Source organism: Acartia tonsa, chromosome 6 (assembly GCF_053477335.1).
Source record: "Acartia tonsa isolate MP-2025a chromosome 6, ASM5347733v1, whole genome shotgun sequence".
NCBI lineage: Eukaryota > Metazoa > Arthropoda > Copepoda > Calanoida > Acartiidae > Acartia > Acartia tonsa.
This window is the reverse complement of record NC_137265.1, coordinates 51203317-51221832: the sequence shown is the minus strand read 5'-3', so window position 1 is coordinate 51221832 and position 18516 is coordinate 51203317. Positions and strand designations below refer to the sequence as shown.

General features: G+C 32.9%; 2 protein-coding genes across 3 annotated transcripts in view; one reads left to right on the top strand and one right to left on the bottom strand.

Moving 5' to 3' along the window:
- The window catches only part of LOC145322904 (protein FRA10AC1), a 31317-nt gene extending 24310 nt beyond the window's left edge, over positions 1–7007 (bottom strand). For both annotated transcript variants that reach the window (XM_080165255.1, XM_080165254.1), the window contains exons 1-4: positions 6796–7007; positions 6491–6568; positions 5844–5921; positions 4075–4135 (exon numbers count right to left, since the gene is read on the bottom strand). In XM_080165255.1, coding sequence (XP_080021381.1) covers positions 4075–4135; positions 5844–5921; positions 6491–6507 — 156 coding nt within the window. In that variant the 5' untranslated portion in view covers positions 6508–6568; positions 6796–7007. The remainder of the gene's footprint in view (positions 1–4074; positions 4136–5843; positions 5922–6490; positions 6569–6795) is intronic.
- Positions 7008–8950: 1943 nt separating this feature from the next.
- Positions 8951–18490, top strand: LOC145323151 (uncharacterized). Its single transcript, XM_080165543.1, has 19 exons — positions 8951–9076; positions 9533–9638; positions 9964–10108; positions 10577–10667; positions 11009–11171; positions 11363–11487; positions 12098–12236; positions 12757–13010; positions 13246–13465; positions 13882–13950; positions 14394–14441; positions 14682–14733; positions 15172–15270; positions 15578–15681; positions 16045–16130; positions 16418–16492; positions 16840–16952; positions 17731–17898; positions 18292–18490. The coding sequence occupies exons 1-19, from the start codon at positions 8984–8986 to the stop codon at positions 18488–18490; spliced, it is 2349 nt and encodes a 782-aa protein (XP_080021669.1). The 5' UTR covers positions 8951–8983.
- Positions 18491–18516: the final 26 nt, after the last annotated feature.

The window sequence follows — 18516 nt, the reverse complement described above, 5'->3', positions numbered from 1 at the left end:
AAATTGTAAGTAAATTTGTTGAAAAACTAAAAAAATCAACATGTTTAAAATGGACGTACGGACATTTTGGTAATGATTATAGAGTTGCTAAATCGTACCTAACTACTAAAGGAATCACCATGCAAAATTTGAAATCGATAGGACAATTCTAACATGTCTAAATTAACGAAAAAAGCTATCCGTTACGGACGGACGGACGTACGGACGGACCGACCCTAATTATAGAAAAGCTTCGCTTTTAAAAACTGCTTTTTAACTAAAGAACATATAAAGTATGAAAAAGTGTAAAAAATGTCTATTCCAATAGAAACACTCACTTAAAGCGATGGGGGGTGAACAAGATAATTTTTTTATAGGCAAGTTTTAGCCTATTTTACGGGAGGAAAGAAACTTCTTACCCCAATATAAAACACTTGCTTTAGACAAAAAGTGGTAATTAGTGAATCTTAAGGTGAACGTAAATGTTAATGATGTGTTCTGACGTAGGGTACAACACTTGCAGAGGTAATTTCAAGATACTCAGTAATTCAGTCTTATAAAAAAGTAACAGAATCTCTGTTTGTCAGTACCGAAGGATCTTGCTGACCGCTGAGCCGATATGGTTCTCCTTTACACAATGTAGCTCCTCGCAGTTCATGGTAAGGTTTGGGGTAGAGTATTTTTTTTTATTAAAATAAAACTAAAACAGGGGTGTGGTCGGCTCCAAATAAAATGAACTCTCAATTTTTTTTTTTTAAACTAAATTAAAATATTCGGGGGTCGACCTCAAAGGCGCTAGTATCATAAATAAATATGCATGCTAAAAAATTTGTTATGACTTTTTTTGGAGGGATATTCACCCTACAGTTACACACTGGTAAAATGGCCTAAAACCTACTGATAATCATAACACAGCTTTTCGACGGGTTGGTTGCTTACTTTTTTAAGGGTCCAAATTTTAAACCATAACCTAGAGAAGGAATAATTTTATTTATCATTAATGAGGAATAGGATGTTCAATTCATCATACATTGTCTTATCCCTCAAGATCCCCGATTCAAGTAAACAAACTTAAATATAGAAAAATCATTTTTGTATCATCATAAAGACAGGTAGGTATAAAGGGATAAGACAATAGCCGATAAATTGATGTTTATCCCCAATGATGATACATAAAATTACCCCTTCTGTAGATTTATATTAGTGCAGTGGTTGCAGCAATTGGACACTAGACTTAATAAATCAATCAATTAAAATTAAATAAATGTCCATGGTTTAAGAAAACGTTATTAGAAATCTTTGTGGACATCCCATTACCTCCTCCCTCCCTGGTAGGAAATAGGCATTTGATATTAATATATTTCAGCTCTCGCTCATAAATAAACAATTCTTGTTATGACCTAGTTAGTGTAGGATCTTGCGCCTACACACACACACACATACTCACACACTCACACACACACTCACACACACACACACACATACTCACACACACACAGACACACACACACACACACACACACAATTACACTCACACACACACCTGTGTGTGGTGCAAGTTAGTAGAAGGAATGCAGACTTTCGTCTGAACTTCAACTTTGAGCCTGTATTACGTATATGAGCGTGTGTGTGAGTATGTGTGCGTGTTTTATTTTGTTTAAGTTCCTAGGATATAGATTATTAATCTGAAAATCAAAACAATAAGAATTTGTAATGACTATATAAGGCTTTAGATGAGAATAAAAATAATGAATCGATAAGGCTTTACTTTTTGCCTTAGGGTTTAAGGAACAATCCATAAACCATCCAAGAACCTATGTGAAGCTTCCTTAAATTGAGAACTTAATCAGTTCAGTGCAGTGGTAACTGAAATCTTCAGCTAAAAAACCTTATTATATAAAGTAGTAAGGTATTCTTTGTCTGTAGCTTAAGATTTCAGTAACTACTCAACCAATTTAGTCCTACATTTTTAGAAAAGCTTCTTGAAGGTCTCAGGATGGTTTTATGATATTTTATTTTTAGATTTAGCTTTAGAATGGATTTAGGCTAGTTTTTCTTCACTCCAAACCTTTTCAAGTAAAGAGCTGATGATGCTGGGAGCGCAACCGGTAGTATTATATTATAGGATATCAAATAATTTTCCCTTTCAGTGCTAACTAAAGAGTGTTATGATTAGAATTAATTTAATGATTAATGTATTTTAAACAATGACCTAACTACATTAAATGTAAAAATAATATATATTTATATATTGTCTCCTACGTAGGCTTAACAACCTTGGGTACTTTCATTAAATATTGATTGGTTGGTTCCAATCAATAATTATAATCTACAGAAGGGATAATTTTGTTTATCATCACTGTGTATCAATCTATCATTCATTGTCTAATCCTAGAGAATCCTTAGATATGGCACATTAGAAAAAAACAAAAAAAAACAAATCAAAATTACATTGTCTGACGGAAAAGTTGTAGGTAAAACAGAATCTCTTCCAAGTGCCAAATCCCTGTCAATGTGATTAAGCCAAATTGTGTTTTTAACAATGATGACAAGAAGCCTGGGAAATAAATTTTTGCGCGCCAACAATGGATGTAGAATATGTGTGGATATTATGACAAGGGAAAAATTGTCGTCAATTTAGCATGCTAACATCAGTTATTGGTCAGCTGGTTCATCCAGTAGGAGCGGAGGTTATGGGGGTTAAGTGGGGTGGATGGAGGATCGTTATTTTAGCCAGCAACAAATTCCCCTTTTTTAAAGTACATGATATTCTGTTGTAATATCCAAGTAAAAATAAATCCATTGCGCAAACACGCGGCAAAACTTCAAAGATGCAGAGAAAGAGCAATGAATGATAAAATATCCTCCCCCTTAATTAAACTATGCTATACGTTGACTTAGGTAATTTGTAAAAAAAAATGGAGGAAAGAAAGGATTGTAGATTAATTTTTATCGTCATTGACATATCCCTCCTGCGAGGCAAATATCAATTGCAAACTTTGAAATAGAGATGGCATGACTTTACAAATAATTATAAGTTTACAATAATAATCATTTAAGTAACTTAAAGATACTTAAAATATACTGTGATGTAAAATCTCTTAGTTTTATTTGTATCAATGGACTTACTATTAATTGGATCTTAAACCAGATTATCATGTACGCACGTAAAACTTGCAGATTGCTAAAATAACGATCCCCCCATCAACCCTCTACTGGATCAACAAACTGACCAATAAATGATGCCCATGTTAGCACCATTAATTGACGACAATTTTTATCGGGTCATAATATATTCTAAATCCAATGATGTATCTTAGCTATTTTTGGGGAGGGTACAACCACCACCCTCCCAAGAGAAATCATCCCTAGAAAAAGATGAGACGTCTAGGGGCGTAGCCGCTAGTAAATACATAATAACAAACGGTCCATGATGGATTAAAGCTATTTTCTGCCGAATCCTCCCCCCCCCCCTCAGAATACAGAGCATCTAGATGCTAGCGGCGAAGCTACTAGTTTTTCCTTAATGTATTATGAACTTATCTTATCTTCTAAAAACTACCTAAATAATGTTTCAAATGATAACTTGATAGGGGAAACTTTATTTTTAAAGTTCAACGTTGAAAAACTTTTGAGGGGGTTAGACATCTTTACAACGTTTGCCAAAATTATTCAAGCTTGGTATCTAAGTCAATGTTATTTAATCCCCTCTCAATTTAAGTTTAAAAAAAAAATATTATTTTTCAGTGACGATTTCTCATGAGAGGGTCGAAGGACCCTCCCGAAAATATTTGCTTAAAAACCTTCCCTGGACCTATAAGAAGCTTCGCTATGAAGAAGAACCATATCGGTACAAACATACAGACAGACATCCTGTTACTTATATTTAATATGACCTACCTTAGCATGTCTACGTAGATCTTTCCTATGCTACAGACAGACAGACAGACAGACAGACAGACAGAGACAGTTACAGACAGACAGACAGACAGACAGACAGACAGACAGACAGACAGACAGACAGACAGACAGACAGACAGACAGACAGACAGACAGACAGACAGACATCCTGTTACTTATATTAATGTGACCTACCTTAGCATGTCTACGTAGATCTTTCCTCTGTTTTGTAGCTAAATCATATCGGGCTTTCTTACTAAAATAATAAACAATAAAAATAAAAGGTCTAGATCCTCACTTCTTTATTTGGACCAAATGGGGATAAGACAAAGGCCGATAAATTGATGTATATAACCAATTTAGATAAACAAAATTACCCCTCTGTAGATTTTATTGAAGGTTAAAACGTTTGGACACTCAACTTAATGAACTAACTATTCAAAACTAAGTCTAAGGTAGTTGATGACTTGATAAAAATATTAGTTTCTATTCTAGACTAAACGTGTGTCTGATAGAACATCTAGGATTATATATCGATTTGATAAACTCAAACTTACTTTAACTATATTTTAAAGAGCAAGGGAATAACAAGGATGACAACATCCATAGCATTGACAAAGCTAAATAATTACCAAGGTTCGACTAGTCAGTTATAGAGAGTTCATAATAAAAATAGAAAGAGAGAAAAGGGAGGTTAGCATAACCCAATGACCAAATAAGTTATATTAGGTGCATAGTTTATGGGTAACCGTAACACACACACACAAAAAAACATTATCTTAACTAGCGAGAGGGAAATTTGCAATTCTAGCAGACAAACTGCCATTTCTAATTGTTGAGTAGCTTAGCTACTTAATAGTAAAGAAAGGGTGATGGATTTTAAAATTTCTTATAGTAGTCATATCTAACAAAAACGCTGAAAGATTTCAAGTTGTTTTGTTGACTTTATGTTCTCATGAATGGGGGAGGCAAAAATAAAGTTTTTGCTATAATATTCACGACCTTATGAAAATTCTTCCCTCAAATTGCCTGATGAGCATTTATGCCAGCCCGCCTGTTTAAAACAAAAATTCAAAACAAGGGAGGTTAGTTTTTTCCCCCTATGCGGGGTTAACCAGTACCCAAGATAACCTAACCTTAACTAAAGTAAGAAACAAAAACCAAACAATACCCCCTGGACTTATATGAGTATGAGATGTTGTGCTTGTTAAAAGCTCTGTCTTAATCCTTACCAAATGAATGCTGTAGGTCAAACACGATCCTTTTACACCATAAAACGAAGAAAAGCGATCAGAAATAAATATTAAATGAAAATAGATTGTTTATATGCCAATACTTGGAAGTCATTAATATTTGATAAGTTATCAAAACTTTATATTTCCGTTTGATTTGAGTTCATTGTATTTAAATAAGTTATATTCACGTTCTCTCATTCGAAGAATTAAAATACTCTTCCATATCTTAATATTCTTCCATAAAAGGTGCAATTTTGTTTCTCATAATTGGGGGTGGTGTACTGTACATAAATTTATCGCCAATTGTCTTCTCCTTTAAGATCCCTTATTTCTCCCTTTGAGTTTGAAGTATATCAAGAAAGAAGATCCATTTACAACCAATAATTCCTTGCTAATAGATTTTATTAATTAGAATTGGATGAAAGTAAGACACCTACCATACTCAAATCAAGGTTTGTTAAGAATAAGGTCATTATAGGAATGTTATTTTCAAATATAAACTTAGAATAGTATCTCATTACTTTATGATCATGAAAAAAACTAAGGATATTTACTCTAAAGAAAAACTTTATTACCTCTGCCTTCTAAAACAATATCAAGGTTTTATCAAATGAACCTAGTAAAATTACTTTTACATTGAACGTAAGCAAAAAAGCAGAAGCAAATGAGAGGAAGAGAAACAAAGAAAAAAATTTCATCTTCAGTGGATATATCCAATAATTAACGTACCTGGCTTTGGAATAATCATCTTCCTCATTAGTAGAATCATAGCCACCATCATCTTGAGCTTCCCGGGTTAAATCAAATCTAAAATAAATAAAAATAGGTATTATTTAAGTAACAATATGACAAAATGAAGATTAAACAAAGTAATTAGAACTAGGACGCAAAAGGGGTGGTTCTACATAATGCATTTAAAACAAAAACTACTTACTGATCAAAAATATCAAGACTTAACAATCATATTCTTTAGATACACATTAAAATGTACCTATTCAATTTTCACAGCAAAAAAAAACATGTGAAAAGCATTTAAGTGTTATCTAAATAGGTATTATATCAGGTATCAGAGGCTGAACATTGGGCTGTTTATTACAATCGTCCACAAAGTTTTGTAGTATCATTTATCTATTGTTTGTCTTAACTAAGACTTGTTTTGAAGTTTAATTGGATTGTTCATTAAGTTGAGTATCCAATCATTTCAATCACTAAATATAATCTATAGAAGGGGTACTTTTGTGTATCATTCATTTAGGATGTACATCAGTTCATCGCCAATTATCTTATCACTTTTCTAGTAATGTTTCTTTTTAATGTCAATTTTAGTAATTGAGAAAATCTAACTAGCTATAAGTACGTTAACAAAATTTAATTACCTTTGAGAAGATTCCATTTTAGTAAATTTGTTATTAATCCGCTGCTTTCTTAAATATTCAATTCATGTAGCCAAACCACTAAAAATTAAAATATATATATTAAACCACTGAAAATTTTAAGATTAAACCTATAATTTGAAATTAGTTTAGGTTTATTTAAAATATTTTTTTAATAATTTGTACATAGATGTACATTATGAAAAATCAAAAACATCATTACTTAGAAACAAAAAAGTTCAAGACAAATTTTAGAGCTCATAAATGTAATCATACCGGTTTTTTCAAAAAAAGAAAAATGTCCCCACCTCTTTATCTTAAAACAATCTACATGTCATAAAACAGGCCAAAAACGGGCTGGATAACCAAAAAACTGTCACATTTGTCCACTAAAATCACACATTCTTGTCAAATTACACCAAAAAACGGTTTTATTCCGAATTTATTCGGCTTAAAGGATTTCAAAAAGCTGAACAAAATTTATCTTTAAAAAAAAGTACACTTCCACTTATTCACAAATCTACTAAATGGGGAGGGAGGTAGCAACATGGAAAGAAGGGGGGGTGCTAGGCTATATCCACCCCCCTGCCAAGGATAGGGAAGCATAGCGGGGGGGAGGGGTGAAGGTAAGCCCACGGCACCGCAAATTAGTTTTTAAACAACTTTCCACACATTTTTATATTATACAGAAAAAAATCTTCGAATTTTTATTTTCGTGGATTTTTTTTCAACGAAAATACATTTGCGCATTTTTTGGAGAAAAATATATTTGATAAATAATATTAAAAACTGTCTGAAGCGTGTATTGGAAAGGGAGCTTTGGCAAAGACGAATTAAAGAAAATTTTAACTTAATTATTTAATTCAATTTAAAATTTGAAGAAACTTCCAATTTTGGAAGAAACTCAAAATGGTGTAAAAATGGTTTTCTTTATGAAATTAAATTTTTACTATCTAACAAATTAATTATTCTATGATAATTGACGCATGCGTAGTATATACCGCCCAATCTCAGCTGTTTTTCAGGGATGTAATTTTTTCATAATTTAATTTTCTAAAATTATTTTTATCCCTTAAACCATTTATTCAATGAATTAATAGATTTTTCAAAAATAAACATGTACTAAACCTGAATTTTTCTTAAAAGAACATGTTTTCTTATTAAAAGAAGTGACTCATAACTTTTTATTGCATTTTTTATTCCCAAAAAAGGTTCTAAAAGTTCCAGAAAGATCTATATGAGTAAAATATGGAAATATGTTCTAATTTTCTATAAACATTTCAAAGCAACTCTGCTTTTTTGGCTAAGAATTATAGATTACTGGTCTAAATGCATATATAGAATATAAAAAATCATAGAAAAATAAAAAATAAAACATCAAGAGAAAAACAGACCAAATATTACATATGATAAAAATAGAATATGTTTTTTGAAAGATTTAAAGTCGTTACATAAAAGAAATATAAGGAAAAAGTCGAAAATAAACCATAAAACCTAATTTTAAAGTAGCTGCGCTATTATTCATAATATTAAAATTAAGAGAAGGACGACATTTATGAAGCACATTTGCCGCGGTTTATTTTGTAAACAGGAAAAATAGTTGCAAGAAAAGAATCAATAATTCCAATTGATTTAATAAAATTAATTATTATGAATAAAAATAGATGCTGTAAAGGTTTTGTTTAATGCTTAATAAGTAAGTCAAAATTAATTTTGAGTATTTGATAAATTATATAATCTTAGATATGAAAAATAAGAGATTTTTTTCTGAAACTAATTCATGTTTTTCTTTATGAACAAAATATATAAATTGGTCTAGTCTTAAAGGATTTTGCTATTCAGGGAAGATGGTGTTTATGGATTTCGATGGTTTTATGCTATTTTCCTTGTAAAAATCCCCTTAATTATATAATAGAATAATCTCTGGAACGTTTCGCGAGAAAATATCTCATTGCATGATTTTCATATTTTATAGAGAATCGATCTTTTTAAGATTTATATAAAATTTATAGAGTAAGGCATGTGTTATAATTGTTAGCCAGATTTCTCGCAGTTTTGTTAAAATTTTTTTCCTGATTTAACAATAATAGAAGATCCCAGTTTGGATCAATGAGCTTTAAAATCAATTATACACCATTCTGATGAAAATAGATTATATTAGAAAATCAAACATATAGTGTGCGTTCGTAGGTGTAAATGTGTAGTATACCAGCTCTAGGGTGTTTTCTTTAAAGTGAGGGTGAATTTCGAGGGTATATATTTGCTCAAGGTAAGGGTGATAATTCCCAAGCGGCATTTTTTGCACTCTCTTATCATTTTGTTAAATTAATGTGCACGCTCCATAGACAATCCATAGGTGAAAAAATGCATTTCTCAATCTATGATCATGATTTTAAGTTTCATATAGCAGGTGCCCCCTGTATTCTTTTACTTTAATCATCACTCAGTTAGAAAAATATACATTTTTTCAGATGTAAAAGCTAAAAAGAAATTAGGATGGCCAAAAGTGAATCAGTGGGGGAGCAGGTGAGGCTGCCAGGTATCATCAACATGGATCTTGAGGCTACCAAGATACGCACTTTGGATGAGGTAAGTTAAATACAGGGAGGGAGGGGACAATGGGCTATTTATTATACTAGTCCCCATACTTTTATGCTGTCGTTTTTTTTTATTAGTTGGTTTAATCACTTTGATAACTTTGTTTAGTTTTTATTGGTTGGTTTATTAAGTTTCCAAACATTTTTACTACTAATTGTAATCTAGAGAAAGGGAAATTTTGTGTATTATTATTGGGAATGTACATCAATTTATCCCTTTAGATCCCCGAGTAAAATATATAAATTAAAGTTAATTTTTAAAAAGTAATGAGTAATTTATTTCCCAAACCTTTTGTCTTATATAGAGTCTGTTATCAAGACTAAAATTACAATATCTTCGTTTTACGGAAAAGGAAATTTTTTCTTTATTATACGTTAGAAGCTATATTTCAAGATAAAGACAATAATCCATACTACTTTATAACATGGGATATATTTTATTATCTAGGCGTGTGGTGTTGTAACTGAAGAGAAGATGTTGCATCTAAATATTCCCTTGCAAATATCTGTGGACACAAAAGCTCTGAATCCCTCCGGGGTCTACTCTCCATCAGGTAAATCTACACCCCTTTCTTTTTCCATTTAGTTCAGGGAGATAGGGGACACTAGGCTCTTTTTTACATTATTCCTCAAAGTCGTATAATAAAGTTTTATCATTTGTTGACTTAACAACCTTGGGGACTTTAATTGAGTTTTGAATAGTTGGTTCATTTAGTTAGTGTCCGAAAGTTTCGACCACTTATTATAGGTAATATGTTGAAGGGGTAATTTGTTTATCATCATCGGTTATGTACATTAATTTATCGGCCACTATCTTATCCCTAAAGAGTATTACCACATTATTAGTTGCTTTGTTTTATCCAATGTTTATTGGTTCAGTGACTAAACAGTCACGAGGAAGTAGTACAGAGGACCGAGGTCGTATCCCCAGCTCCACCCTGCAGCCTCGCAGCAGGACTCCCAGCGGGAGGATTAGGAGCGCTTCGGTGGGAAGGGGAGATAAGAAACAAGAAATGGCAGCAAGGTAAGTTTTTTTCAGTATATCTTCGGAACCGATTAATATCCGGTGGATCAGAACCGGTTCTCAGCTAATGTCATTTTAATAACCCGGAAAGCTGTCTATAATACGATGCGATAAATAACTATTACTAGAAGATAACATTTTGTAGTAATGTATAAACATGAATCCCTATGTAAAAGTAGTAAGTTTTCTTTCTGTCTGTAGCACCAGATCTTGATTTCCATTGGACCGATATAAATCTCTATTACAGTGAAGCTTCTTTAAAGTTCCAAGGAAGGTTCAAAACCATTTTTGCTAAGAGTACCTTTAAAGAGAAATAGTTAGTGGTAACCCCTAATGGTAAAAATTAAGATTTGTTACTTTTTCTTTTAAAATTAAAATTTAAATTGGAGGTTCGACTTACTCTTCCATCCCCTCAGACAAGTGCCCATAAAGGCCTCTAATATCCAAATAAAGTATTTTTATTTTTAGGTATTGGGCTGTGTTGTTTGAAAATCTTCGAAGGGCTGTAGATGATTTGTATAGAACATGTGAGGGAGATGAAAGTGCTGTAGCTGCCAAGGTAGGCATTTTGTTCGTCCTTGTTTTGTTGAGTTCTATATTATATGACCTATATGCTAAAGTACATGATGTCTAGGTATGTGTCTGTCTATACTGAAGGATCTTGAGAACTTTTGAACCCCAGAGAAATTGCCCCTGGAACCCCCCCCCCCCTTGAAAAAAATCTTTGCTTTTTCTTTATAAAGTGCCCCTAGAGGCATCTAATGCGTAGCTGCCATTTCTAAAGTTAGAGAAAGTAAGATGAATAAAATTTTGAGTACCTAGGTACTCTAAAAATTATCAACCAATATTTTTTTTTCTAAAATAAACCGTATTTTAAAGTGAATTACCTAATACATTCAGGAAGTATTAATGGTGCTAGAAAACTACGTCAAGGATTTCAAAAATCTGATAAACTGGTTGAAACTTAACACAGAGTTTGAGAAGACCCCGGCCCCGTCAAGACCAACCTCTCTCACCTGGGACATTAGGAAGACATCGCCAGCTGGCAGGAATACTCCTACAGGTATGATATGCAGAAATGGAGGAGACAATGGACAAATACTGGTAACCAAAGTTTTATTAACACGTTATCAACATTCGTTCGTTTGGTTGGTTCAAAATAGCAGTGTTAAAATTTTTTAACCAATGATTTTAATTTTAAATAAATGTCTAGTTCTACTAAAAATATTTTTAGATCAACTTTTCTTTATTTAGGATCTGGTAAGTTGACCCCAACACGGCAGCTGTTATTATGTAGCCCAGCTAAGCGACAGCTAAACTTTGATGAGAAAGAGGAAAACAGATCTAGAACTGTGTCGGAAACTATTAAGGAATCAAATGTAAGTTTATTTTTTTCCACCAGCAGAAAAGTTCAAGGAAAAAACAGAGCTTATTATATAAAGTAGTCAGATGCAATTTGAGGGAAACTATCTTATATTGTTATGTTGTTGTTGTCAAAACTCTAGGCCAGGGTGATGTACTAATTGAGTAGCTTTTACTAGGATTGCGGGTCAGCTTGTACTGTAACATAGAATACAATCAGCTGTGCACGAAGCTTACCAATCTAAGATTGGCCAAAGGATTCTCACTTCCAATCTCCGTGTGCATCTGAGTCCTAACTTCAGAGAATCAGCGCTAAAACAACCTTATATTGTTCTCATTTATTGCTGCGCTATTTATGTTATTACTTTTCCAGTATGGTTTACAAACCGATTAATATCCGGCGCGGTGGATTGAAACCGGTTCTCAGCCATACTGAAAAATCATATGTAGCATCGTATTACATACAGTTTTCTACTAATAATAAAATAAAAATTATGAGATTAATACCAGTTTTGTTGTCCCCAAGGGGCTAGAGGCGCGGGTTTTAATCTTTTAATTTTTCGTTTTAATATCCGCGGAAAGCTGTCTATAACCGATGTGCTCAATAACTATTCTTTTTTTATTCAGCGGGAACATGAAATGAGCCCTTCCTCGGAGCCAGCTGTGGAGCAACAAATAGAACCTGATATTAACATTGAAGACATTGAAATTGATGCAAATGTTTCCGAACACGAGAAATCTGATTCGGAGCAAGAAAAGAATAAAGGAAATTATCCATTTTTAATAAAACTACACCCAATGTGTTACTGACGGATGGACATTCTGACTGCATGCATTGAAGAGCAGATTCGCTTTTTCTAATTTTATCTACAAAAACAATTAAAGGGCTGTAAATTATACTGTTATCTTATTCGTCGGGTACTTTTGCTAAATTTTGTTTGGTTGGTTTAAATTGAATGACACCAGTGATTTTAATCTATACAAGGATTACTTTCTATAACATCATTGGGCATGCACATTAATTTATCGTCAATTGTCTTATCCCTCAAGATTCATGCGAAACTAATGCAGGGATTTAAAGAGATAAGACAATGACTCCAATAATGAAAAACAAAATTACCCCATCTGTAGTTTACAATTAGTGGTTTTAACGTTAGAACACTCAACTAAACAAAGCAACCAATCAATATTCAATAAAAGTCCCCAAAGTTGTTAAGCCAACGAATAAGAAAACTTCATTATAAGACTTTGGGAACTGAAAGTATCTAGTGGATAATTTGCAACAGATGTTGATGAGATCAGTGAACCCGACAATGACAAAGAGAATGAAAAAGTCATCAATGAATCTGACTCCAAGAGCAGTTCTGATCCTAAGGAGGCGAAGAGTGATGAAAAATCCGCCAAAGAATCTGAGAATAAATCCACCGATTTGTCAAATGAATCTAAAGAAGTAACTCCTAATGAAACAACAGTAGTTAAGGCTGTAGATAATACAACACCAAAAAAAGAAAAGCTTACTGAGTCTCAAAAGAAGGAAAAGGCATGGATATAGAATTTACGTGGGTATTATGACAGGGGAAAATTGTCGTCAATTTAGGCTGTTAACATAGAACTCATTTTTTGGTCAGTTCGTTCATCAGTGGGAGGGAAGGGAATAGGGTAAAAGGGTTGACATGATGGGGGTATTGTTATTTTAACCCGCTGCTAGTTTCACTTTATTAGAAAACAGGAAAATCTGGTGTAACATCCAAGTAATAATATATCCATTGGAAAAGGACAATAAGCCTGAACCCAGGCCAGGAATCAAGTCTTGTCTCAAAGAAAAGTCGACAACTGGTAAAGAATCATCATCACGTGATAAGTTATCTGCTAAAATATCGACCAACAAGGACAAACCATTGTCACTGAGCGCAAAGTCGGCCGGTCGACCGGTGCTGACTAGTCAGCCGACAGCGGCGGTGGCTAAAACTACGTTTGCCAGCACTTTGAAAAAGGAACTTATGATATTTCTAATTTTTGATGAAGTCTTATTTGAGAATACTTTACTTGAGCAGTAGCATCTTCAATTTGTCTAAGTATATTATTTAAGGTCTTTGCCTTTTTATTGGTCAGAGCCTTTTTAACTTATTTAACTATGTATATGCCATTGCCATACATAGCAGCAGAAGTATAATTTTGATTATTTATTAATGAAAACTTGAAAACAAAAAAACATATTACCGAAGCTACACTACAAGTGTTCTTGTCTCTCAATCTGCTTTTCCCATAAAAATATACTATTAACTATTTTGTAATTGTTTAAAAGTAAAAAAGATACTATATTTTTTTCTTTTTTTATTAACAGCTCCGCTATTATTATATGAAATCATCCTTGTTCAATAATATCATTACAAAAATATCATAATTGAAGGGAGGGGTAAGCGGTGGAGTAACACGGGCGGGTAACGCCCCCCTCACCAGAGCTTTAACTACCATGTCAGGTTAGATTTTTTTTTGATAGTGAATTACCTAATCATTATTTATATTCTAGTATTTTATATAATCAGATACTCCACCCCTAAATTACGCTAGTAGCACTTGAGAGGAAGGGAAGTTGTCTCAACTTTCAATTTTTGTTGTAAATAGAAAAAAGAAAATGTAGGTAATCAGGGGTGTATATTTTCTTTAATCCCCCCCCCCCCCATTGGGAAAGAAATTCAAGATGAGGATTATCTATTCACATATTTTTACTGTATAAATGGTGGAAATACTTATAAAGGAGTTTTGGAAAAGAAATTCAACTTTTGTCTTAAAATACACCCCTGAATGTAATAACAAAGTGTCTATGGTCATCGAATTCTCTTAGTAAACTTAAGTTGCTAAATTAACCAAATCATTTATGAAACTAATCTTGTGAAGGAAGATAATATTTATTTATTTTCAGGAACAGGAGCTAACAGACCACCTCCATCAACGAGAAAAAACACCGCAGGTCTGTTATGAACGTTATCTTTATGTATAAACATGATTTAGTAAGTTGAAAATATTAGCTTCTCTCAAATTTTAATTTATACTCAACATCTATGTTTAATAAAACTTTTGAGATGGAACCTTTTTTTTTTATAAAAGTTGAACTAGTCCTCTACAAAATAGCTGAAAACCTGTCACGTAGCAAAGTAAAAGCTTACAACTGCTTTTATATAATATTCATTTTTACTATAAAATATTTCAGGATTGCTGATGACATCACAGAAACTTCAAGATAGAAAGACTGATGTAAATAGGTGAGATACATTTATATAGTTACACTCTCTCATTCGTTAGCCTAAAAACTTTGGTTACCTATTATAAGGGAGGAGGGGACAATGGGCTGTTTATTACACTAGCCCTCAAAAGTTTTATAATAACGTTTTATTATTCGTTGGATTAAAATGGGACTTAAAAGGAATTTTGATTGGTTGTTCAAATGAGTTGAGTATAAAAACGTTTCAACAACAAATTTCAATCCACAAAAGACTAAAGAGAGAATTTTGTGTCATCATAGGGGATGTAATTGTACAATGTACATCAATTTATCGGCTATTTTATTATTCCTTTAGATCCCTGCATGTTTTTGAATCTTGATTGGACGTGTCTAAACTTTTTGACAATTGATATAAATCTACAACAGGGGTAATTTAGTTTTTCATCATCAGAGATTTTCTTAAATTTATCTTTTTTAGGATGTCTGGTCCGAACAGGATATCCCTAGTAGCACGACAAGCTCAGTTTGCTCTGCAATCAAACCAGCAACGTCGCAATGCTTCCTCAGCTAATAGCAGGTAAGAATCAATTTCCGTTTCATGAAAACCGGTTCTCAAAATACAAAAAAATCATTAAATTCGATAAACATACCAACAATTAAAAGATTTATACCTATTACCTACTTTTAATTTAATTTTTACCAGACATTCATGTACTCTATTAAAGTATTACTCGCAGCAGACTAAAAAACGATACCCCTTCCTCCCCCTTTAAATTATCCCCTCTCCCTCCTTATTGAGAAAAGAACTGATCAATACCTGATGCGGATGCCTATATTAGCAACCTAAATTGACGACAAATCCACATATCCATTATCCATTTTAGGCACAAGGATAAACTGTATCCACCAACATCCAGCTCTGCGTCTGGCAATAAATCCGCAGACTCTTCAAACATTCCTTATGGTTCTACCACTTCAATCAATTCAGGTGCAACATTTATAATATTTATTTATTTTTTATGCTTGAAACTTTGAAGTAGAAAAAATACATTTTTAGTAAGTAAACAATAGTTTTCTCAGAAGTTATGAAAGATGGAAGTTTGAATTTTTTAGTGTAGATTCCCCTAATTATAGGGCATATTTTTGCTGCTTTCACAAATATTTGCTTCTTTCTATGATATAGCTACTTAATCTTTTTTTTGTAGTTTCCTTTATTTAACGGGCAGGTTTTACTATTTAAGAACTTATGAAGTTAGTTTTCAGATAGATTATTAACTGCTATTTAGGCTGAAATCTGTTATTAGTTTACTAAATCTATAATCTATATAATGTATAAATTCTTTTATATAAGGTTCAAGTAATCGTAGCTGGGCGGATACAGTCAAAGGCGCTAGTGAGGTCAGAACTCACAACTCTGCTGAAGATATTTCTTCAAAGGTCAGTGTTGATATTCAGTTATTTTTATATATTTTAGTTTTGATCAGTGAAGCTACTCTATAACTCATCATGTTCATCTGTCAGTATAGCTAGGGATACGTGACTTTTATGGCTGGTTTTAAAGATAGAAGGATTAATTGGTCTTTGATCAATAAATATTCTATAAATTTTTATCCATCAGTCTTTCTGTAATACCTCAATGTCTAAATATTGCAATCTTTGTGCTTTACTTAGGGTAGATGTGGAAATCCTTGCTCTTAAAAAAGATATTAGATTAATTGTTCTAGTGTCTGGATGAAGATGGCTGGCGTACTGTTCGGCGGGCAAGGTCCAGGTTCAGTCAGGCCAGCTCTGGTTCTCAGGTAACTTCACTTTCTGGCATATTTAGTAAATGATTTGTCAAGCACATCATGGATGTTTGTTTTGAGTAATCATTTACTTTTTTAAGTGTCTAGAGAGTAGCTCCACCCTTTAGTTTGATATAATTTGAAAATAAGCAGAAAGAGGGAAGTTTTTCTTTATGACTAAACTTATAGTATCATAATCTTTCTTGGTTACCCGGTTTCCATTATAATCTAACTTGACTTAAAGTAAAGCACAAGAATTAATACTTCCCTTTTCATGTGCAATTTTAATAGGAAGAGGGGGGGGGGGGTTGTGCTCTAGTTGGTTAAAAATTTGCAAGTATTCAATTAAAATTATTTCTTAGGCATCCTTGAAAACTAAAGGCCAACGTCAGGGCTTATCAAAAATGAAGAACCGATACAACCTCCCTTCATCTGCTGTGTCCATGCCATCACTAGCTAGTATGGAAATATCCAGGTAACTGCATTTTTATCATCCTTAAACCGGTTCATTAGCCAGGGTGGGAGGGAGGGGACTTTGTACGGGAAGTTACAATGGTACCCAAAGTTTTATGAACACGTTAGCTTTTTCTGGCTAAAAAATTTGGGTACTTTTATGTATTAGGTAAATTTATTAGTTGGTCCCAAAGTAGTAACCTTCAAAGGGTTAGTTGCACGAAATGCATTTGAACTTAACTCAGTGAACCGCATATTTTTTTCCTGGTCAATGCTTTAAACTAAATCTATAGGTACGGCATATATTTGAAAGAAATTCAACTTTCTACCACGTAGTTTTTAAAATATTAAAAATCGTATTTTTATGGCATATGGAATTTATACAGCTAGCTTATTTTTATTTCACAAAAACAGCATGAACACTAATTTAGTGATGTTTTATTGCTTGTTATTAATTATAATACAAAATTAAAAATGTTTGATAGTATATTTTTAACTTTTGCTTAAAATATTTTTTTTCTGAAATGCACTTCATGCAACTATCACTTTTAAAAGAAAAATTTTTTTTAATCATCATTAGGGTTGTATATTAATTTATCGGCTATTGTCTTTTCAAAATAATTGGGTAATAGCGCTTTTTTAACGTTTGATCTTTGCCTTTACTTTTTTCATTTGTACAAAAATGTGTAGTAATATTAACTCGATGGCGGAGTGTCCAAGATCAAGAGGAAGTTGTATGATCTTCATTTAAATAAATGATTTTGATTTTGATATTTATTGTTCAAAAAAATAATTTTCAGAGAGAAGGAGGCGCAGCCGGCAGAGCGTACATCCTCCAGCCGTTCTGGCGGTCATCCAACCCTGGAGAAAAGCGCCAGCTCCGCGTCTATTGTGAGGAACCGGGACGCGCGTATCACACGGCTGGGCAGTGTGTCAGAAAGAACGGTCGCTGGTTCTTCGGCCGACAGGTAAAATTTTTATATTGTTATAAAATGTGTCAAACTTAACAAGTAAGACGACTTCCATTAATAATGCCCAAAATTATTATAAAACAAACATTTTATTAGATAGTTTCCCTCAAAGCGCCTAATCGAGTTCAGAACCTTTCTACATTCTTATATTGAAATTGAAAATAAAAAAATGGGAGAGGGTTTTTATGTTCTAAATAATTTTGAACACGTTAGGTTTTATTGGATATAGGGTAGCTCCGCAAGGTTAAAGCACAACAGCAAATTTAACCAAAACAGTGATTGACAGACACTTTGAGATAAAGCACCTTATTGCATAAAATAACAGGACAAAATGTGTTTGATCGATGATGCATAATAATTGGAATAAAGGAATTTTTCTTTTGTTTTTAGTATTCAAGATGAAGATCCCTCGTATATAAAGAAGAAGAAGGATGAGATGAATCAGTCCAAGCAGAGAATCCTCAAGAAATCCAACAGTACTCCCCACTCCAGGAAGGGGAGCGGGCAGGATGGCAGTGGAAAGGGGAACAAGGGGGGCAGCCATAGCACCCCACAATCTAGGAAATTCATTTTATATTATTTTCAATAATGTTTGGAATATAATAATAATCCTAT